Source organism: Bradysia coprophila, chromosome X, assembly GCF_014529535.1.
Source record: "Bradysia coprophila strain Holo2 chromosome X, BU_Bcop_v1, whole genome shotgun sequence".
NCBI lineage: Eukaryota > Metazoa > Arthropoda > Insecta > Diptera > Sciaridae > Bradysia > Bradysia coprophila.
The window spans coordinates 8290814-8315154 of record NC_050737.1 but is presented as its reverse complement, the minus strand read 5'-3'; the positions used below and the strand labels follow the sequence as shown (position 1 = coordinate 8315154).

Below are 24341 nucleotides of genomic sequence, written 5' to 3'. Positions count from 1 at the left end.
CTATATGATATTATGATATGAGATATGACCAGCTTTTTAGCTTTCGCTTAGATGATACGGTTGTACGAAAATAATGTCGAAAATATTTGATGTGTTGCAACACTATAATACATGTCACAGTCACTGACATATAATAATATTTTGCAAGGATATGTTATGATTGAAGTACTCTTTTGTTATCTCTACCGTCTTGTGTGTGTGTCTTTTTTTAATAAAAATAAATGTCTTCGTTTCCTACCACAGCGTAACTGGGTTACAGCAAGGGATTGAGTTTAATTTTATTTTTTGCTTGGTTTATCGACAGTAGAACAATAAATTGAAAACTGATCTGCTAGAGCTTAATGCAACGGTTAAGGTTATTCTTCACACGATGGTACACTCTGCTAGAAGAACTGTGCGTCGCATCGAAATGGCGAAACATTATGGAAAGAAACAAAATAACCAATGAATGTTCTCTAAGATTTGTGACTCCCAACCACTCGCAACCGAGTGATGATAAATAATTTCGGATGGTGCAGTGGCCTATACCATAGTATAGTAACTCTCAAGATATCGTGAACAAAGATAACTTGTAGACAATTTTTGGCGAGTTTCGATGAATGTGCCAGGTTTGGTATGAATCACTGATAGAATTGGCGCACGTATCTATAAAACGTTATCAAAAATAATAAGTCTATCTATTCATGTAAAGCCCGTCTATCCGAAGTGGAACATGTTGAGAAATAATACCCAGTGCCTTAGAGTTTTTTTTATATACAAGGTGATGACTGTCATACACGTACATCAATGTTGGGCAATTCATAATCTTTTTTTTTTCATTCACAAAATTTCGAATATTGCTCTTAAAAATTAAAGTTCGTTTACTCATTGCCATTTACTCACTCAATGAGCATCAGATCTTATATTGTTAGTGTCCAATTCAAAAATAACTGAAGCACCCTGTAGTAGGCGATAACATTAGAAAAATAGATAATAGATACAGTCCACTTGTTCCTTTAGATTCGAAATAAATCGTCCGGCATTTTGCTAACACAAAATCCAAATTAATTGTTATTTTGTTCACAGACACAATGTGAAATGATGGAAAAAAAATCCATGATTACACCTGTGGATTACAAGAGCGTGTCGGCAGGGTCGTTGTCGTATTTTATTTTTTTTTTTTCATTTTCGCGTTTTCGCTTTGCGTTCTTTTTATTCTGGTATTTGCTTTCATCACACCCGAATGAATAAATGACAAGACTTCTAGATGAAAGTATTCTTTTCAAATTAATTAAAAATTTAGATACATTTTTTGGTTTTATAGGCAATCTAAAGTTTCAACGAAAATTTGAAATTAATAAAATTTCACGGTCTAATGCGTGATGAAACCAAGGGCAGAAAAACGCAGAGGGGAAAACTTTATTGCAAACTCATTTCTTTGCTTCACACCTGGAAATTTACCGCAGCTATGAAGGTCCCCAAGAAGTGTGCACCCATGTGTGTCGGAAATGTTTCTTTCTTCCTTTTTTTTGGTCCCTTTTTCACTGTTGAGGAAACAATATATCGGTATGTACCATAATACCGCACAGAACGTTTCTAACGTTCCCTATCTATCGAAATTTTGTAATAACCTTCACTGATATCTTGGACAAAGTGACCGTTTGCTCTTTCATGTTGGCTGTACGTTGTAAGTGTCGTACATAAGTTAGACGCTTTTATCGTCGTTAATGTGACGTTTACATAGACAATGACTGTACAACGTACACTTGTATTGCCAAAACAAAACAGTTTTAAATAATAAAGGAAAGGAAGACCTCCAAAAATCTCTGGGAACCATCTGTTGAGAAAGCACCAATAATCTGTTATCGAGAGTGAAAACAAAGATAACGTACTGTGGCTAGTTTTAACTAATATATCAGAGTATATCTAGATCACAATAATGTAAAAGATTATGCATCAAACACGAGGCGATGCTAAACAAAAGAAGTAATAGATTCATTGATAATTTGGCGTTACAGTTGCCGTTTATAACATCTCCTTTTACAACTTAGAGAGTGACAATCCTTTAAGACTAAAAACTTCTTAAGAGAAACAAATTACAAGTTCTCAAACGTCTTCTGAAGAGTTGTAACCACGGCAGAGTAAAATAAACCAGGCAGGAGCGGTTCATTTACTCTGTCGTGGTTGTAACTCTTTTTTGTAGCCTATTCAAGAAGTTGTTAGCAATTTTTAAGGATTTGTATGACTTAATGACTTGACTTGACTGTCATCATAGATAACTTCCTAAGATTGTACCCATCATAAAAAGTTAGAAGTCATCAGCATTCACAGCTCATTGATTGTTACGTGATAAATTAACTCGTCAACTCGACTCAAAATTATGTTTGTAAGGTGATGCCATAAATCTTGAGAATCAGAACGATTCAATGAATTATTTCTTTTTTATGTACCAGAGCCGGTGTTCAGTTTAACGTTTTCATGTATATTTTATTATATAATTTATACAAAATATGTTTTTGTTTTCAATTTTTATCATTGGAACAAACATGTAACACTTTTTCACATATCGTCTGACCTAATTTCAAAAACTGGTCTTTATGCTTATATACGCTAATGATAAATAACGTCTCCTCGCGTTACATGCACCTCAATTACATTATATGTAGATTACACACGCTGATCAATGCAATGCTGTACTATATTTGTTGTATTTATATATATGGTGCATTGGTGCATGTGATCATGAACGAAATATCATTTTCATATAGTTTTTTTTTCTCGAATACATTGCAAGTGAATTGACTCTTAAAGAGATAAATGTGTCCTGTCAAGTATATTCTGTTTAAATATCATGTCGACCCATTGTGGACGGTAGTGGCTTTTTGAATGTTGGTTGTTTAAGTAGAAAAAAAAAAGATATTTGACTCGATTTTTTTAATTTAAGTACAGATTAATTTACATTTTTATCTTTGTGTGGTTGCTTAATTGTCATTTTTTTCTTTCATTTAATAGATAGTTTGCGCAAATGGCGTATAAATTATAAGTTGGAAATTATAAGTGAACTTCCAGAACTACTTGTATGAAGATGTGACTTATAATTTCCAACTTATAAGTTGACCTATAATTTATACATCATTTGCGCAAACTGTCTAATATCAATCATAATAGTTTCGCTATGAATAAATTCCACTTATACGACGTGTTCGAATATGGGGTATAACACCGTTTTTATTTCGCTAGGGACCCCTTTACTGCCGTAATTTGTATAAGAAACAAGTGTCTTTTATGCAAATTATTTGTAACCATTTTTCAGCAATTCTTATGAAAAATTAACGAAAATATGAAAAAAATTTGCATAAGAAACTTTTGTCAATTTTGTTCTAAACGAAATTGTAAGAGAAATTGTAAACTACTTTCCTAAAAATGACCACAAATAATTTCATAAGAAACTGATTGTATGGAATTTCTATGTATTTCGTACTGAAATTTCCTAGTTGTTTCTTATACAAATTATTTGTGGGAAAAGTTTTGCAAATTATTTATTGGCATTTTTGATCAAGTAGTTTCTTATAAAATTGAAAATTGCTAAAAAATAAATGGAAATTTACCGTTAAGTGTTTCTTATGCAAATTACGGCAGTATACTCGAGGGATGACAAAACGTATGTAGAAACGAGACATATTGAGAGACGATGGTAGCGTTGTTTTTACGGTCAGTAAAACAAGCGAAGTACAAGATTTTATATCAAACACTAGACGTACGTTTAATCAAAGTAGTAATAGATTTAGTGAGGATATTGCGATGTGCTTGCCATTTTTGCAGTTTTTAGACTGGTCCTTTACTGAACATAATTTTCCAACTGCCTTCGGGCTACACACTTGGCAAAATAAAAAGTTCCAATGAAGGACGTAATCGACTGCATCATTTTCCACATCTGCTGATATACCAAGATATCGAAATCTATCTGCAATCTGCACATGTGGTTTCAATGAAAAACTAAGTATTTAGGGAATGGGCGTTCTTAATTGAGCTGAATTTGATCATCATCTTGTCAGATAGTTTTTCAGCTTCCTTGGTAGCCAGTGAGTTAAAATGAAACTTCAGCCCAATTTTCAATTTTCGCAGAGTAAATAGTACAAGCTTTCTGCAACTGAGTAATTAAATGGTAACTTTCGTATAAGTGTCCTACACAAAATTTACATTAAATTAAATGCTGGATTTGAATCGATACACGGCATGTGGTAGTCAGCATTTGTTGTTAATAATGTTACTTAGCGCCGCTGAAAAATAATTGAGACAAACCAGTTCCAAAGACCTTGTGACAGTCCAAAAAAAACTCTATTTTTTGAATCTTGTTCTGAGCGAAATTTAAGAAGAAAAAAACGAATATGACGAAAAGGCATGAAAATATTACAGTATTTCACTAGCAATATTTTCTGATTCAATTTCTAATGCGATGTCATCATCTGATTGATGTCTTTTTATTACTAAATTATTCATGGTATACTAGTAATGGTAATTAAATTAAGCCATGACTTCGACGTTAATAGCTGCTGTTCATAATAAGACTCAATTTTTTTTTGTCGCAAGCGTCGACGAAAAACATAAAAAGCTTGGTCGTTTTTCACACATTAAATGATGACCTTAAATTTTAAGAAGTAAACTGAAATTACCAGCTTATGTCGTTGCAAAATTTTCTAATATGAAAGAGCCACACCAATCAGTTTATTTGCATTTAATATTCTTTTAGACTCATTAAATTTAAAATGCAATTAATTTGACATTGAAACGATCACATTTGCATAATTAATCGTTAAATATTTCCTGACACCGCAGCAAATACGTACACGAAGGAAGTGAAAGGAAGTGTGACTGAAAATTAGAACAAATTTGCTGTGAACTAATGTCAATAGTGAATTGGGTGCGTTTACGATAGCAATTATGCAAGGTTATCGAGAATGTGGACGTAAGAAAAGAAAATGATTATTGACCGACAATAATTCACGCAATTTTATGGAATAGTTCTTTGTCGGTAATTAAGCTCGTTCGTATTTTAAAAATTGAATTTTACTTACCTATCAACTGACACCGCACATAAACTATAAACGGATGCAGCCACTGAAACACCTTGAATGTATGGAACAATTTTACACATAAGCCAGCCTAGCATCCAAGCTGAAATTTAGAGAAAGAAAAACAAATTATTGAGATTAAGTAAACTGTTTGGTTTAATCAAAGTAGAAGGAATTATGAAGGAATGTACCAAAAATATATACAAACATATTACATATGAGCTTTTCAAACAGCATTTTCCTATAATTTTGAATAAATTTGCAACCTCTACCAGTGGACCAGTTGTGCGTATAATACAATAAAATTGAAAGAAAATTTCCTTTTCTTTTTTTATCTTGGACGTGTCTTGACAAAACATTGATAATTGACCTTAAGCAGCTTAAGCTGGTGTCGAATGAAAAAACACATTTCGCGGGAGTTGAGCTAATATAATACCCATCTAATAGCGAGAGCACACTTTTTAGTGTAAAAAAAACTAAACTAAGTGAATAAAATATCTTGAAATAAAAAGATTTCGCTGCCACTGTACTGGTTCGTGCATTTGTCAAAGACCTTTTAAATAAATCAGAAACATATGCTGCAAGCAAGGCTACAGGCATCGTGTAAATTATAGATTCATTCGCGATTATTTATTAAATTAATCCGTCTTAAAGACTAATCACTAAATTTCGTCCGTTAAGATCTCGCGCTCGGAAACTTTGAACGTAGCACAGACCTCATTAATTCACACAAACTTTACCATTCAAAACTCATCCATAACTTCAAGTTTTTTTATGATTGATGATGATATTATGGAAACGATAACACACTGTGTACCGTATATAACCGGATTTCTGTATCTTTAGCAAAAGTTTGATATTTAATCGAGTTTCTTTTTTAATTTCCGCATTTCCTTTGTATTGACTTTTCCATACATTCCAATAAATTTTGTATATAGGGTATTTTCTATCATGATGAACGTAGTCGTTAAGAAAATGAGAAACTTTTTTTTTTTTAGAAAATAGTAATCGGTAGAGTTGTAACAAGAATGAGTGGATCTATTAAGCGATGATTATAGGCATCGGGAAAGTGATTTTAATTTTTAGATATTTTTTTAAGTATTGTACGATTCACACGAGTGACAATCGTGTGAATTGAGCACCTTAAAATTTCAAAAATTTTCGTTCAATCGGTTTCATGTCTCATGAAAATGCTCCCTGCGGAGTTAAGGCAAGATTTTCAATACAGGCCCATTATATCACGAAGGGAAATTGTGTTTTATACTGTTTATAGTTTATATAGCCTATTTTCTACAGAGGTACAGGTTTCCATTTTATGAATCCGATTTTGTGATTCAGATCCATTCAAACATTATACACGTTCTACATGAAAAAGAGTCTGACGAAAGCGTACGCTTCATAAATTTTCCAGACCTTTTGTCGTGCAGAATCATGGGATACTATGGCACTGATAGACTAGGAACAACAAAAGAACTAACTAGATGTAAAACGGTAGCTCGTTTTGTACTGTTTTCAGGCATCTCCATTTTTAGCTAAAGTGTGTGGGACTATGTCGAGTAAATTTTCACTCACTTGCAAGAACTATAATCGACGGCATAGAAAGTTCTAGACCGGATTTACATAGCCAAAACGATACAAGTAAACTCCACAGTATTCACAATATCAACACATGCTACAATATCATCACATTCCACAACATCAACATACAGATTAAAGTCAGTTACACACACCGATAATATATCGTTCTTGCTTATCTTGGTTTCACTTTGTTTACGAATTAATGTCATTGACAATGGTCTGTTATGACCATAATGGTTATGGCAATTGTGAAACAATTAAAGTATAACAGCGTCGTCACGACAAGAAAAAAAAAACGTTACCAAAATCATTGTTTCTGAACAAAACAGAGAACAAAGAAACTTTCAGAACGTTTATTGGAAGTATAATATACAATTTTGATCAATAAATTTTTATTGCACCATTCCTCCCCAGACTAATTATCAATTCCATCCGTTTAGATTCATCGATAGATATTGCTGTTTTTTTTCCTCGAAAATCTAAAATAATAAAGCTTAATGCATTTCAATCATTTATAGTATACTCGTCCATTCATAAAACTACATTCAGAAAATTTTTATTTTCGTGCATTTTTAGTCTAAAATCGTTATCTTTCTCAATGAAAATTGGCGCCTTTGTCTAGACAATATATAAAAATAGATTTCATAAACGATGATGGGTTTTGTGTCATGGTATGAATAACAAAAAAGTTGCACTTTGTAAATGTGCAATTTGGAAAGAATTTTCTTTTTAGAAAAATATACTCAAAAAAATTATTGAAAAATAAGTCTTAAATAAGTGCTTCCAACAAAAGAAATGTGCATGAAATTTTCACTTTTATTACAATTCGTTCAATGATAGTTTAGAAAATATTGTAATACTTGACGAGAATACTGATTAGTAGATTATTGTTAGGGGATAGTATGGTGGCCATTATTAAGTGTCGGTATTAAACGCAACGGCTAGGTTTGCAAAGTCTGTATAATTTAGACAAGGCACGTATAAGTCTAAGTCATGTCATCCGTTAGAAGTATGTGTTGCTTTATTGTATATAGATGTGAAAACTACGACAAAATTATCCGAACCATTTTGTACCATCAGAAACTGCGTTCATTGTATGAAAAACAGACCTACAACATAAAGTTGAATCAACATATAATAGTGCTCGTATACATAAATGCAGTGTCAGATGCAGTTTCTCTTTTTTGTTGACATTTTATAGGTTCGTTGTTCATTCCGGAAGTAATCAAGGAAAAATCTTATTCACATAACTTCAGCACCATTGTGCACAATGTGAACACATTTCTGTTCGACCGATGAACGCAAAATCAGTCATTTTATGCCAAATTATTTCGCTTCATAATTGAATTTCCGGATAACGATCGAATAGATGTCGTAGTTCCAAAAAAAGTTTTTCCTACAAACAAACATCCCCCAAAGTTCTAACAAAACATTCCAATTACAAACACAAAGTGAATTTGCATTATACTATACAATTGACAGAGTGTGAGTGAGAGAGAGAGAGATGAAGTAGACTGTTCATTTCATTAGTTTCAATTTGAATGTAAGGTAAACTATTATGTTTTTGACCTACTCATGTTATTTTATGGTAAAATGCAGCAGATTTTATGTCAATTAATTGAGTTGCTCCATAATCGAAACAATGATTGTACTCGTCCAGCATCCAGCATATTGTCGTTAGTTTTATTTTCAGCAGGAAAAATTAATCGGAAATTGTTCGTAATGGAATCAGACCATTTTCATATTCTCTCAATTTTCTAAGCATTCCCATTAAATAATAACCGGAAATGACAACGCTGTCGCTGAATGCTGCTGCTATGCTATTATTCCAAAAGAAACATCTTTTTTACTTCAGCACACCATGTTTCACAAATGTATATCGTTCTGTTTATAATGCCGAACAATGGCTATTTGCAACACTTATTTGTGCACCGAACAACTGAAATACGACTTTTTTCTTAATCACAGATAGAATCGCGAGAATGAAATTTCATACATTCTTTCCGCACGAGTTATGGTAGATTACTCAATTATTTGATTGTTCGTCGAAGTGATTTATTGATTTATTTGGGTGAGTGTTTATTTCAGTTGTCCTGTGCACAAAACGTCGTTTGTACCTCGACGGAAAGGTATTTTTTTCCGTATTGGTACAAAATATACTATTCTGCATGGTGTTACTTGAGGACAGTTAAATGACCACTTACAACATTTATTTTTGCGTCCTATTAATAGCATACTACAGTCAAGCCTTACGGTGCATTATGAAGGAGGAAAATGCGAGACTTTCGATTCATCTAGAAGTAGATAGGTTAGAACAAAAAGGTTTGCCCTTTCGAGATAAATAATTAAATTATAAACATTAATATGTTGTTGAGTCTAGATAGTACTAGACCATTCAATCCACCATAGCGTTACCCCTCGTTACTTTTCATTAGCGACTCTTGAAATGGCTTGTCCATAGTGGAAAATGTTTTTTTTTATGAAAATCACTCTTTGCCTTTTACTATGGAAATTACATTTCGCAAAGAAATTCAATTTCTTATTTTGTAGGGACAATTTGCAAGACAATTTTCACTTCCATTTAATTCGTTAAATGATTGACGGTTTCAAAAACATCTGTGTTTATATTTAGCGAATTATATAGAAGTGAAAATTGCCTTGCGGGACCTTAAATCGTGAATATTTTGGTTTGACAATTGTGAGAACTACCGAAAAATCCAGTGCTACTCCAGTGTAAACTGAGCGAAACGGACCTATCCAATTAGGATAACTTTTAGTATACGGCGCAACAATATCATAGTATGTCTCATTGTTACACATTTCAAATTAGAGCTGGTTGCTCCACATAAAACATAACTAGGTCCACTGACCTAATAATAATTGAAACATTTAATGAACTCGCCTAATTACCAAGTTTCTGTATTGTTCCTTAAACTAATAATAGTCTGAAACATATAGCTTAAGATTTTACCGAATATCTTGTCTAATTTATTTTGTCGTCTATGAACTGACTCACAACTATCAAAAAACACCACAATTTATAATGATTTCACCGGTACTTTCCTTGATTTTTTTTTTCTCACAAGAATCATTCAATGAAATGACAAACTTTTACTTTCTCTGTAAACTTATTAGTTCCTCTAATGCAAGATTATTTTTTTCTTTGTAGCGATTTTCCATATAGAACATTAGCAATACAAAAGAGAAAATAATTGAACATGAAATATCCAATATAATAAACTGCACCGTTCATGTACAACTGAAGAGAAAATATGCGGAATGAAATCTTTCGAATATAAAGGCACAATTTTAAAAATACTTCAGATATTATTGAAATTCCTTTCAACAAATTTTGGTATTTTATATTATAGTTATTTGAAAATTTCGTTTATGTGTCAGACCTTGAACCTACCTTGCTCGAAACAGCACTTCCCTAGAATTTATAGGTCACGTTGGATAAGACAGGGTATAAACAATACGTGTCTATCTATGTGTAAACGATAAAAATGTGACGGTTATATTGGAATTAACATAACGTTGTTTTTTGCAGATAGGTATACACAACGTGAGTTGTTGTATTGTTTGATCCAGAAATAATTTTGCCAATGTCCAAACATTCGGCGAGGTGAATCTGTGAACATCGGATTGTATTTTCGTAATGTTGATCCTTCGCAAGCAATACAAACCGGTGTTTAAAGATTCACCCGAACATACATTCCGAAACCTACATTAATGAAAGTGGTAGATTAAATGGACTTTCATATGTACGCACTAGTGCGTAAAAGCGACGCTTGTTAAAATGAGGATCTCACTGCCCGAAATAAAAATCTTTTGCTTAACTTGTGTCTTAACAGAAATTGTACAGATAGAAAGTGTTATCAACCTAAGAGTTCGCTTCAGGCTGACAATTATGCCGAAAGCACACGAGTAATTTTCCGTTTACATTCAGGCCTCTCACTCTAAATTTGGACTCCTTATTAAGGAATTAAGGAGGTTTTAGCACAAAAATAAGGAGAAATAAGGAAATTGTTTATTGGAATGAAGGAAAAATGACAAATTTTTTGACCGAGAAACAATTTTTAAAAATTTTTTTACCTACGGCGGGAATTCTTACTTGACCCCACCCTCAAGTTTAAAAACTTGCTGGAGTAGATTTTGATCTCGTTAACTGCAAAAGCTGTTCTTTCCCGTTCGAATTTCGAAATAATAAATTGGTGAAAGTATAAATTTGAAAGAAGTAAGTGTAAATAAGGCTAAAACCTTGAATTGTTTGTAATAAGGATGCTAGTCTGAGACAATGTTAAGGGTGATTTATATGTTAAATCAAATAGTTCTACTCGAGACTCTCGAGCCGAGAGGTGGCGTGGAACCACAAAAATATAATGTTAAACCAGTCGTGTTGGAACGATCATGAACTACGACACCACCTTTTTATTAGAGTTCTTTGTGTTAAATAATAAAAAATTTCATTTTTGCCGCGCAGCGATTTTTTTTTCTTAATTTGGATTCCGTCGATGAAATTTGCGAATAAATAAGGAAAATAAGGATTTTTTAATAAAATAAGGAGGAAAAGGAGGTTTTTTTATAAAAATAAGGAAAAATAAAGAAATAAGGAGCAGTAATTTATTGGAAGCGATCATATAGTTTCGGATGCGTTCCTATCACAGAAATCTGAAGAAAAGCCTGACTAGATTCGCCTTTACTTATTGAAATTATCTGTTTTTTCAGAAAATAGGCACTCAGACTCGACCGAGTTCTATTTTTCATAAATCTATCACGGAAAGATTCGAATAGAGTGCTCCATTTTCTCCATCATCACAGTCATCCCTAAAACCCATCGAATCGATTATCCGCCAATTTATAACCTCTTACATATATTGCATGTTGCGTGGGTTCTAATTCAAATAAAATTCATTTAAAGAATGCTGGCGTTTTCCTCTAAAACATTTTTCCCGTAACATGGACCATGGCCTATATAAAATCAAGAAATGTGTATACTTGGGAAATATTCAGAGAATGAAGGTTATCCAACAACAACAACAACAACAGAAAAGCGTATAATACCACAGAGTAAAATACCATCGTAATACTACGAGAAATTTTCCGTATAAACCGATAAATAAATAGTGTCGTGGAAGATAGGCTTCCAAATACACTAAATAAACAATACCAACTACACTCAAAGTGCAAATATATTTTGTCATAGTCATGAGTCATTATACTGTAAGAGTTAAAGGTGTTCTAACTGTGTGTGTAGAGGCGCATGGCACGTAATTATGGTTGTAATATTTTATATATCTCTCGCTTAAAAAACGCACTTTATCTGACCGCAAACCTCGATATAAAGAAGGCTTTGTGATTCGCGTATAAACATCAAATATATAAGCCAATACATAAGCTTTTTAGTCGAGTATATAAGTTTAATAGTTGAACTGTAAAGGTACATAGGTGACGCGTTTATATACACATAGAATGTTTTTTTTTTGGTCAAATAAAGTGCGTTTAAGCGCTCAATATATAACATTTTTTATTCTACAAGAACGGGTATTTTATGTTCTCAAAATGGCAAATAGACCATTCCTCGAACATAAAATACCCTTTACAGTTCTTGTAGTATAAATAACTAGAATATTCCCAAGTGTATAATGATTATTCCCAAGTGTAGCATGAATGTAGACCGAAAGAACAAACCATCAGCTGTTTTACGTGAAAGCGCTAGAGGTAATTTTGTTGTGCGTTACGATTTTTTTCTTTCTGGAGAAGAGTATACACACTCCATGTGCTCTGCATAATGCTCAGTGCGGCATATACCATCTGTTGTTGTTAAACTACAGTCGACCTATATTCCGAACGACCTATCCAAAATATGTGTATAAATATCAGGTCAGGGCGGTAGTAATGGTATCTAACGAAATTGTTGAAGAACGAAATGGTTTGAAGAACGAAATTGATTATATCCGATTTTATTTTAAAATAAATTTTCTGTTTTGCCAGTATAATGTATTTATTGGAAATGATGGCATTTGGAATCGATTATTTAGGAATTTGATTGAGGCATCTTTGTTGGTCGTGGATTCAATTCTGTCTTCTGTCGTATTTTATTAATTATTAGTTAAAATAAAATGCAATACAATGCAATAAAGACCCTTTCGTAACTAGGGATGAAAATTTGAGGGAGTTAAACTTTCATGAGTTTTCGAATTCAATTGGACAAATGGTGGTAACTGTACTTCTTGTGTCCAAGGCAGAGACAAGATCGGCAGGCACACAAGAAGTTATTTCCATTATTTGTATCATTGGTACGTTAATTATTTTATTCAAAAACTTGCGATAACATCTCGCTGCCGAGAATAAAATTTCCATAGATTTCTTTTTTGAGAAATTTTTTTTTTAGATTACAGTCAACCTCAACCTCAAATTTATTCACTTTAGCTTGTTCACCAGCTGGTCAACGCATTGTGACTGTAACACAATTATAAAGACATATGAGAAGGAGAAGCTGGACGCTGGTAAGCGAGGTTATCCATATAGTTATTTCTCAGGGATTAAAAATATGACTAAACAATAATATCATAGTTTACCGGTCAGTAAATTATCCAGATTACTATAGAAAAACAGCTGAAGCAAAGTCATGTCACTGCCTCCAACTGTACATGCTCGAAAAAAGTGAAAAGTGAGCATTTCAGATGTTCAATGTATTCACATTTTAGATAGTTTTACACAGACGGCATTTTGAAAACCGACACATTGTCTGTTTCTGTTGAGTTTTGGATTTCTCCATATAAAAATATACGCAAAATTCACAAAAGACCAGTAAACCACGAAACAGAAAATGTGTCGGTTTTCAAAATTCCGCGAGTGTAAGAATAAAAAATCAGTTCTAAATAACCACTTCACTTCCTCATAAAAGCAAGACGAAATCCCTTGGAATACATAAATAATTTTTGGAATTTTATATTTAGTTAATTTGAAAACAAAAAATTACTTTTCTACAAGGATGCATTTTAATGCCACGAGTAATTAATTTCTTTGTAAAAACAGAAAGAAACTAAGCTGGGATTAAGAACGAATTGTAGCCGTGACAAGATCGTTAATTGCAGTACTGTAGGTTCTGGATTCAAATCTCGCTAGTTTCCCTACTAATAATAACAGATGTCACTCCCATCTGATTTTTTTTGATGATTTAATGATTTGGGGTTCAATAAAACTAATACCCAAAGTAACTAAATTTTAATTCCAAAAAAGATTCGGTCGCGTGAATGCCTGAAAGGTTGAGATCTAGATCCATAGTTATTTGTGTATATGATTATGATATCTTATCAAAATAAAATTCGACTATAAAAATCTATTCACAGAATAGACTAATCTTTCGTTCGGCAGATTACTCTCAACCGAAAGAAGGTTTCGGTCTACAGTTTGTTCAGTTTGTTCATCTTTAGAAAACACGATTTTATATTTATCAGAGTTTTAAAAGACATCGAAGCTTCCAGTCAATTAAGTACTTCTTAGTCTATGATATTTTGACGCGAAATTCAAATTTTACGCCAAAATATTATTGACTGGGAACACTTAATTGACTGGGAACATCGATGACTTTTAAAGCTGTTAAAAAACCGTCAAATGTGTTTTTTAGAATGACCCAACAGAACCTTACTACACATGAAGCATATCACCGTACTATGTGATAAAAATAAAAAAAAAATCGTTTGACATAAAGTTTCTATAAAACAAGTACTAAGCCGACAACACAGACACAGAGTGTATCAACATCTAACAAATGGGGCGTGAGAAATAAAGATTTTTTTTTTTAAATTTAGAGGACATCCGTTGTTTATTTACGATCCCTTAACGACGACAACTTATTTTGAACTACAAACCGTAACGTAGAAACGTACACATAAATTCCCTACGACAATGGCTCTTGCCCGAAGAGAGCTTATCGATTTGTTTACATGATACATTAAGTGAAACCAGATTTGATTTATTGTGAAAATGATATATTATCTTTGACTCTTTGACTAGATACCACCAATCGAGTGGTAATGTTTTGGCAATTAGATTACGTTATAATAACTTTCAATTCAGTTTCAATATCAATTTCATTTTAGCAATATTTGTGGATGGTGTGTCTAGTGAGACTATACATTGATTCCTATTGTATGATGGGTGATAGATGTATTTGTTGAACAACCAATATCTGTTCAACTTCTATCTACTTTAGCAAGGTCGAATCAATAGTGTTTCAGTAACTAAATGGTATCGAGTGATAAACAAAATTTAATATTTCACATCGTTAAACTTTGACCTTAAGGGTGTGTATCGAAATCACATAACAAGACGTGCCTGCCGTCGTATTATAAATTTGCTCATTAAAATCGGTACAAATCGCTTTGACTGAGTACTCCAAAAACGAAGGTGAAACCGGGGATCAGCAACCTAAATATTTTTCTCGATAAGAACTGACTTTGTTGGTTATTTATTCCTTATATACGTAGAATCGAGGTGCTTTAATATCGACAGCAATCATCTAAACACCACATTAAAAAAATGTAGGGAACGACGACGGTAGCATCTTTAAAAAAGAAATTTTTCTACATCTAAGAAAACATCCATATTGCACTTCCGCTAATGACTTCCGCGGTCCGCATTGATAAAGCGGTAATGTGAAAATAAATGAAATTTATTAGTGCAGTTCCGTGCTTCTCAATGCTGAAAATTTCATTTACCCATTTCAAGCAGACTGACTTTTTAGTGTCAGTATGTAGACTAGACGCTGAGGTTTTCTTTTCGTGCCTAAAGGTGAGTGTAATTTTACTCCCGAAATGAATGATTGAAACTTTTCTGAATTACAATCAACAGCACGTATCGCTGCCTGCCTTCGAGAAAACATTTTTGATTTTCTCGAATTTATTGAACTATCAATAGTTTTCTTGTAATCGAGAATATTCGAGAAATCTATTTAAATTTTCTAGAAATTCTTCATTTTTCTAAATTTTCTCTTTAGAGAAAATTTTCATGATTTTCGTGAAATTTTTCGATTTTCTTGAAAAATGAACAAGGCACATTACATTCTAATTTAAGTTATTTATTCCAGTCTTCTCTAGGACAAGGTTCACTTTAACCTATTTTCTAGATTTTCCTAATCAAATAAAAATATCGGATTTTTCCCAATCGAATGAAGTTCCAATACCTGATTTTAAACTTTAGAACTGGTTGATTTTGCCTGCTTTCACCTATCGAATACTTAATATTGTTATTGCGCCTCGATAATTATACCTTCTCATGATAAATTAAAGAAAATTTGATTCCGATAGTTACAACAGTATGTAGTGTCACAACAGCACCAAATACCATCTGTCCTATGGGCTCATATATACATAAATAGGTCGTACATAATTCCACACTTTTCGGTTTTGTCGAAAATGTATGTAAAGTTAGGCAGAAGGATACCATTAAAAGATTTACTTCAGATATATTCAACTGAATAACGACAAGGTTGCCGCGCTATCGAAAATAAAATAGCTCGCTATCGCTATTGAAAATTCTTTGGATAATACGAATTTCCTATAAGTTGAAAAGTGAATCAACGATTGGGTTGCATTTGAGGCAGAGTAGATATAAACTGAATTTAATTTTGAAAATAAAATTGAATATATGCCCATGTGTGACGGTGTGATTGAACTCGGACCACCAGAGCTTGACTGATTTTTGACTTCGAAATTCTTAAACATCACGTCAATAACAATAGAGTTCCATTGATCAGTGGTGTGTATGAGTACTTAAAATTTTGAAACAATTGACCAAGAATGTATATGAGGAGGTAACTCAGATCGCTGGGACAGTTATCGCAAAAATCCACCGAACTTTGCTATAATTTGCATACAAAATTGTAGCGCAATTTTAGTTCAGTTGAAATTTCGTACTGAAATGCAGTTAGGATCTCTATAGCGATAGCATATTTTGCGCTATTACGCTAATAGCACGCCAGCCTTGAATAACGGTGTCTGATTAAACGAACAGTTTCCAAACCAAAACACCGAACACAAAAAGCTTTAGCACGATATAATTAAGATATATATTGAACGACAGCTATATATCATCCATACCGAGCAAGCATTACCATATTATTTTAAGCTCTGTGAAGGTATTTTATTTTCATTCGGTAAATAGTGTACCATGCTTACTGTTCCTTTCTAAATCAAAATTAAACTGTCACTATGCGATTGAATTAATACTGACGAATAAATGTTTCGGTGTAGTTTAGCGAAGTGTATGGTTTTATACGTGAAAAATGTGTACACCGCCAATAAAATAGGTCATAATAATATTCCAACTGAAAAATTTACCATCAATCATTTTAATACCCCCCTTCAAAATGTTCCTATTCGTAAAACAAACTCCGAAATATAGTTTTGCTATCAGCCCATTACCAAATTGTGCACATGACTCATTCGGTATTACATGCACAAAAAAGTTTTGGAAGAAAAATAGTGGAAAATATATATAAAAAAAATTTGCAGCCACATCACACATCCCCCTCCCCTACTCTTTTTCATGTCATATTTATAGAATAATTTCTAGCTTTTCGGAAAAGTTTTTGCAATACATATAGTGAGGTATACAATTTTGAATGAATTAAATTTTAAATTCCATGTTTACATGCCAAGAATATTTCGTACGGCGTGTAGTGCTTGATATTAGGTGTATACTTTATTGCTCTACCGTATATTACCAATTTTTACTGTATGACTGATGCTTTTTCGTGTGTGCATCCTGACTAGTTAGTTACATAAACAACTTCTGTGTCGGGTTAGAAAATACGCACAAATGTTTTCTGGTATATAGCCAAATAGAAATAAAAGAAGGTTTTCCCTTCACAAAAATGGTTTTGCAAAACACTTGATAAAATGTCAATAATACAGTCGGGTGGGCTCACGAACGGAAAACTGTATTTTTTCTTCACTTTAGTTTATATCTACAGGGTTTACAACATGACATGTAGACATGTAGATTTATATATACATTCAAGCATACTAGGTCACAATAGAGTATATTTTATTGTTGCTGAATATTACAGTCAGAGGCAGTGGAATTTCAGCATGAATTTTCTTCCGTTGTTTTTCAGCCGATCCACATATACAATCAAAACTGTTTATACGTGTTTATACGGTTCAAGCTGCTCAATGCACACGCGTGATAAAACCGTATAAAGTAGTATTAGACATAGATAGTTTTCCCGAATTTTCTCAAATTTTCGCAATTTTTTCAAATTTTCACAAAAAAACTTTTTGTAAAAATTCACGAAAATTTGAGAAATTCGTGAAAATTTAAGATATTCGTGAAAATTTGAGAAAATTTTGTGAAAATATTTTCGCGAATATAGGCACTGGTTTTGATTATTTGTGTGGATCAGCTGAACAACAGCTGAAGCAAATTCATGCTGTTTAACTGGCTCTAACTGTACCCTGTTCGAATGTCGTTCAAGCTAAACGGCTCGTTTTTAAATTTTTCAAGAAATCGAAATTTAGGATACATCGATTTCTGTTATAAAATACTTCAATTGACATTAGGCAATTAGGCAATTGTCAAAATTCTGTGGTATCTAAATAGTATTTTATGATAATATGTCTGTGTTGAAGTGTGCGCAAGACAATTGCCGAAAAAGGCTAGTTTCATTTACAAATGAAACAGGCGACTTTAGACAATTGTCTAGAAATATTTTTTAGTCATTCAATTTTAACGACATTTGAGCAAGGGACTGGTAAGAAAAATCAAAAAAAATACTAATCGACAACAATAAAACATAATCCAAGCTATTGTGACCTGCCCCAAAAGCACTCTAACATCAAAATATCAAACGTATATATAATACACGTTTTATGGATCGACATTTGAATGCATTATTGTACAAATGTAGCGTTTTTTATTCCATTTATCATACAGCTGGTATGGTATAGATTTTTAAATCGGAGCAAGGCTACAACTACCTGTTGATATATGTTTCCTGACTAGGTCGATGAGGATAATGTTTTTCATTTTCTACGCAAACACTGTTGTATATATTATGTTTATAGGAATCTTTAGTGTAGCTATAAGAGAGACGAGTCTGTAATGCACATATATATACGTATGGAAAAAAAACCGAAGAGAATAAATAAATAAATAAATCACACACACCTTCCTCCGAAACATATATTTTATGCACACAATTGGTCTGCTGTTACATGGCTTTTGTCGGTACTATTATTTAGTGTTATATACTTAGTGTATAATGGATTGTGGATTACATTTATAGTACTACGATTACGATTTTGTAACGATCATAAAATGTGTGCCATATAATCATAAAAGGAATTTTATGGTTATTATTGGAAGAGGAAAATGTGTCCAAGAAACAATATTATATAAAGTATAGTATTAATTTTAGTAAGTGGTTGAATGTTATATATAGATAATATATTTACAGCAGACGCAAATTCTTTTACTTTACTAGGGATGTAATAGGGCCATTCGCCCCCTTGGAAAAACGCTTTACCTCGCTCGTAAAGTAAAATAGCATACTGTACATGGGAAATAATTTGATATGTTGTATCACGATGAGTAGAAGTACCTAGGGCTGTCTGATTTTTTTTTGTATTATACCAACGCACTCAAAGAACAGGAAAAAGTGAAAGTGAATAAAAAAGCGAACAAGAAAATGGTATGTTATACGTCTAATGAAATGGCGAAAAATGTTTTCAAGAGTTTGGTAATCAGTGGTAAATGGTAATAATAATGTGATTAATTATGGATTGTGGCATTTTCTTGTTTCTTCCGTTTTTTTTTATATTGATAACTAAGCTGTCCCTATCATCATGAACACAGGCCTCGAAATGTTAGTCAAAGAATGCAAGGTCATTATTACATAAATCATTCTAACTTATTGGTACATAAAAGAAAGAACTTTCGACAAATGAAATAAATTTATCCATGGAAAGTTCGCTCTTTCTCTGTCTCTCTGTTCCCTTTTTTCACTCAGCAGAAATCCATAAAACTTTAAAGTATTCAGAGACTTGGATTTTTGGGTATATATTGGATAACTGGTGAGCTATGTCTTTACGTTTTACGAACTTATTTAAATCCGACAATTTTGATGTTAAAGTAACTTTAATTCGACATAATATATGGGGTAATAAGTCAATAAATGTATTACAAAGCGCCTAGTGACAATCAGTACTACTCAGTACGTGCTGTAGGTAAATAGGTAAATGGTGTCACGCGATATTATTCGGTAAGTAACCCCTTGACTAGGTCGATAAAACCTTGATTTTTTTTTTTTGATGTAACTCATGCTTGAAATTTATATGAAATTATTGTTGATTGACTGTTTTAGCATTCGCTTCATTTGATTGGTGAATAATGGTTTTGAATGACCGTAACGTAGTCAACTATTATTTTTGTTGTTGTTAGAAATGTAATGAATGTTCTATATGTAACACACGTTAACTTCTCTATTTTAGTGAACTCAATTTAAACGAAATGTTGAGAAATTGAATATTTGGAATGAAGGTCATCAACAAGCCAAGTCAGTAAGTCGACAAGGCAAAAGATGAGCGGACAAAGCTTTGGGAAAAGTTCATCTTCCTTTGGTTTAACAGATTAATTAAAGGTTGTAAGATCATCAAATGTTTCGTGAAAATTCATGAAAATTATTGAAAAAAATTTCACGATTACAGGCCCTGGTGTGATATGAAACTCAATATTTACAGAATGAATCTGGCTTTAGGTATAGGCGTAAAACGATTTTGAACGCTTTTGTGAGTAAGGAGGTAACGAACACTTAAATTTCGACGAAAGCCTGAGTCATGAATATGCAAATAAAAAACTCTTATAGGGATAATAACATTCACGATTATCAAACTGTGTGAGTTCATTCAATTGTTAACTTGGAACCGAACAACTTCCACAACAAATGAAAATATTTATTTTTTTGTATCTTTCTCCTTCTATTATTTCAACTAGGAAATACCAATCGCACCAAGTGGTGTCTCGAATATATATCTGTTTGTCAAAGTTTATGGCTGTTCACACTTGACTTGTAATGGAGAAAAGATTTGCGCGAAAGGGAAATATCTGACTTTTTACTTCCAGATTATCAATCCATTACAACAACGAACTCCAATGACGGCTCATTTATCACAAGCCATTGACTTGCAGCATTCATTTGATATCGTTAGTATTATGTCGATACCGAATATAATCCGTGTCATGAAACACCGAGGGGAAAATAACAATAGCAATTGGTGGGACAGGACATATCTGGCACAAATCAAAATGCCATATTTTTGTGTTGACTATAAGTATATGTGTTGCTGCTGAATAACACTCACGATAAATGAATAAGATGCTTCATGGTATATTGTGGTATCAGACTATCACTTAAATTTGATGATGGAAATTTGAACGTTTTCGGTAAGAGGGTAAAAAAACATTCATTGAGCACATTTTGATAAATTATTTAAATGACAATTCTTTTGTCACAGCATACAGCAAAAGACGAGGAGAATAACCCACTTTAACTGTGATTTATCGAATAATGTTTACGCTTTCAGAGCATCACCTTTGTTACTTTCGATTTACAGAAATCTCACGTGTGTTTCTTCGCGATTTGTCCTACTTTTTGATCATTTCATCCTTATGTGTGGTATTTCCTGATTGGTTGTCCTGATTTTGATGTCGCGTTTTGATTTTTAGTTTAAAGAAAATACAAAAACATACGCGTCAGTGTGTCGCTGCGAGTAACGCAATTTCGAATTGGTACTTGTGCTTAGCAGAGGGACCATTTTAAGAAATGATCTGCTGAAATCGGACGTACTTTTTGCACGATCGACGTATCGATATCCCCTGATTCTTCTCCATCCCAAATTTTAAAACTGAAGTCAATCTTAGGCAGTTTCCAATCTGCCTAAGGTTGGCAGGTTGACAGATGTCTTCAAACATCAAAAATTCCACTTAGTGTAGTTATACGTCCGCTCAATATTACTGGTCCCGATGAGTTTGGGTTCATTGGGAAACTAAGCTGAAGTAGTTGTGAGTAAAATATACAATCACCAACTCGTCAAAATGAACATTTGGACACAGGTGCATAATATTTATTCGTCGTTGGTTGCAAGCATCTAATAGACCAAGTAGACACTGGAGTCGAATGTATCTCTATACAATTTCAATATTGACCTTATTGTGAACGTCCCTACAAGACTCGTAATAGTAAGCTTAGACTAACTGCATATATGAATGAGAGATATATACGACATGTAGAAGAAAAACATAGTCCAAAAAAACCTCAGTTGGTCACACTGATTTTCACCTAGTATTCCTTGCTCAAAATCAGTGTTACTAACACAGGTTTTTTTGTCCCACGAATATTCGACTTTGTCGTATATATCACTCTTTCATATATGCTAACTGTTTTCTCTCAATATACTCCTCAAGCCAGAACTGTTTTTGTAAATTCAAATTGAAGTACTGTTCGATTTAATGTATTTAACAACAATTACTTAAAAATCAACTGACCACTATGGACACACATAAAAACTTTATGACCAAATAGAATCTTTATGACCCTTCTCTCTCAATATTAAAATTCCCGGTTCCAAGGGTAATTCCTGAAACCATAATAACTTCTCTCTCCGTACCGCTTTCCGTTTTTCACAACCAAAAGTTACCGGTAATTCTATTGTGAACCATGTTACAGACGTTCAGCAAACTCTTTAAATTTGTTGCATGAAATGGAGAAACCTCGTTTTGCGTTCAGCAAACTCTTTAAATTTGTTACATAAATAAACAATCGGTTCAGTTCGAATCACTTTATTTATTTTGAATTTTAATTTCGGCTGGACACCACCCATCGAAAAATTATTGAATTATTAATTAGATAATGTAAATTAAATTAAGAAAGCCCAATTGAAATTGCGAACATTGAGATGGTAAAGGTATAGCACAATTAATTTAATTTAAACGCTACACCATACGGTGCTGATATGTAAAATCAACTTGATAAAAACAAAATTCTCTCAAAATGGTACATCGGTATACATCATTTCGATTTTAGAGAGTTTTATTGCCGTTACCACGTTACATTTTGTCGATTGGTATATAGAATTCACCATATATCGACTTTCCTTTCGAGCACTATCGCCCGACTCCAACATTCGATTTCTTTTTGAATCGAGTTTGGAATGAGTTGATTCAAAAGTAACGGGAACTGTGTAGAAACAAGTGAAGTAAAGGATTTTGTATCTCACATTTTTCCACCTCGTTTACCATATATATATATATATACGTTTCGCGTGCAATTTTTATTTATAAAGATTAAAGAAGGTATGAAGTGGTAAACTTATATTTTTGCCACATTTTCCACTATACCAATATTCGACCTTCCTTGACATGCCCCCATAACGACAATTCCAAAAATACTCATCACTTAATTAATCTGAAAAGAATCTATTCATATTTCGACTAAATTCGTCTCAGCGACAATGAAACAGTATACTAATTATCTATTCAGAAATATGATATACATAGGTAATTCATATGTTTCCCATTTATAATATTTTGCAAACATCCAAACGATACGTAACGCCATAAAGAGATACGGTCGTATACGGTCGAAATACTACGAATAATAAAAGGACAACGAAATGTGTAAAACATACATAATACGGGAGAGGAGAAACATTTCTATACGAAAATTGAAAAGAACTAGGTCATACCTATGTATACATATAAATATGACTCTCACACATCACAGATGCACACATGGGAATATTCATTCTACACTCGGGAATATTCATTCTACGACAATAAGTAACGAAAATTTTCCCAAGAGCGGAATGAATATTCCCATGTGTAGAATGATGGAGTGCATTCAGTACCCCTCCGGTTGATATTATACTGTTATACTTTCTGTTATGGTATGTTTCAGCTAAAGTTCAAGCACTCAAAAATATGCTAAAAAAAACCTTGACTATCAGTTGCTGCTGCAGTTTTGTATTCACGGTATGGCTGAACAAAGTCTAATTAAAAGTGTAATGCAAAGTAGTTTTCTTTCCTAATTATCATTGGTAATGATCTCCTGATCATTTTAGGCATAAAGAAAGAAAAAAGTCGGCGGGCCGTTTTTGAGATATGGACCCCAGTGAAAGTATTGGCATTTCAACAGATCTTGATCAAACATTCTCTTCTGTTTGTGTTTGTGTGTCGGGTAGCTGCTGCCACTTGCTTTCCAACGACTCTTCCGGAAAGGTGGTATCGCATGTTTTATTTAGACTGGGTCCTTGATTCTGAAATTCTATACCATTGGTCTGAAAGACGGCTACTGCGTCCAGAAGAAGGACTAAAATTTAGATTTAGTGAGTCTTAGGGAGGCAGAACGAGGATGTAGCTACCTAAAAATCCTTGTTCTGCCGCCCAACAATCATATCTGGACATGCTCCACATTCGCCTCTCCATAAAATTCAATTTATCTGAAAAACGGCCCGCCGACTTTTTCCTTTCTTTATGCCTAAAATGATCAGTTGATCATTACCAATAATAATTAGGAAAGAAAAATACTTTGCATTACACTTTTAATTAGACTTTGTTCAACCACACCGTGTATTACAATGAAATTTTTAAGGAACGAAAAACGTTTAAACAAATTAATGGAAATAAAGTTTTCCTCCCGAAAAAAAA

The 24341-nt window shown here is 33.0% G+C and overlaps 1 protein-coding gene across 1 annotated transcript in view; it reads right to left on the bottom strand.

The window, feature by feature from the left end:
* Positions 1-24341, bottom strand: part of LOC119085776 (neuropeptide SIFamide receptor-like) — an 85433-nt gene that overhangs the window by 37851 nt on the left and 23241 nt on the right. The window contains exon 3 of the mRNA XM_037196272.1: positions 5055-5154. Within this exon, the coding sequence (XP_037052167.1) occupies positions 5055-5154 (100 nt within the window). The remainder of the gene's footprint in view (positions 1-5054; positions 5155-24341) is intronic.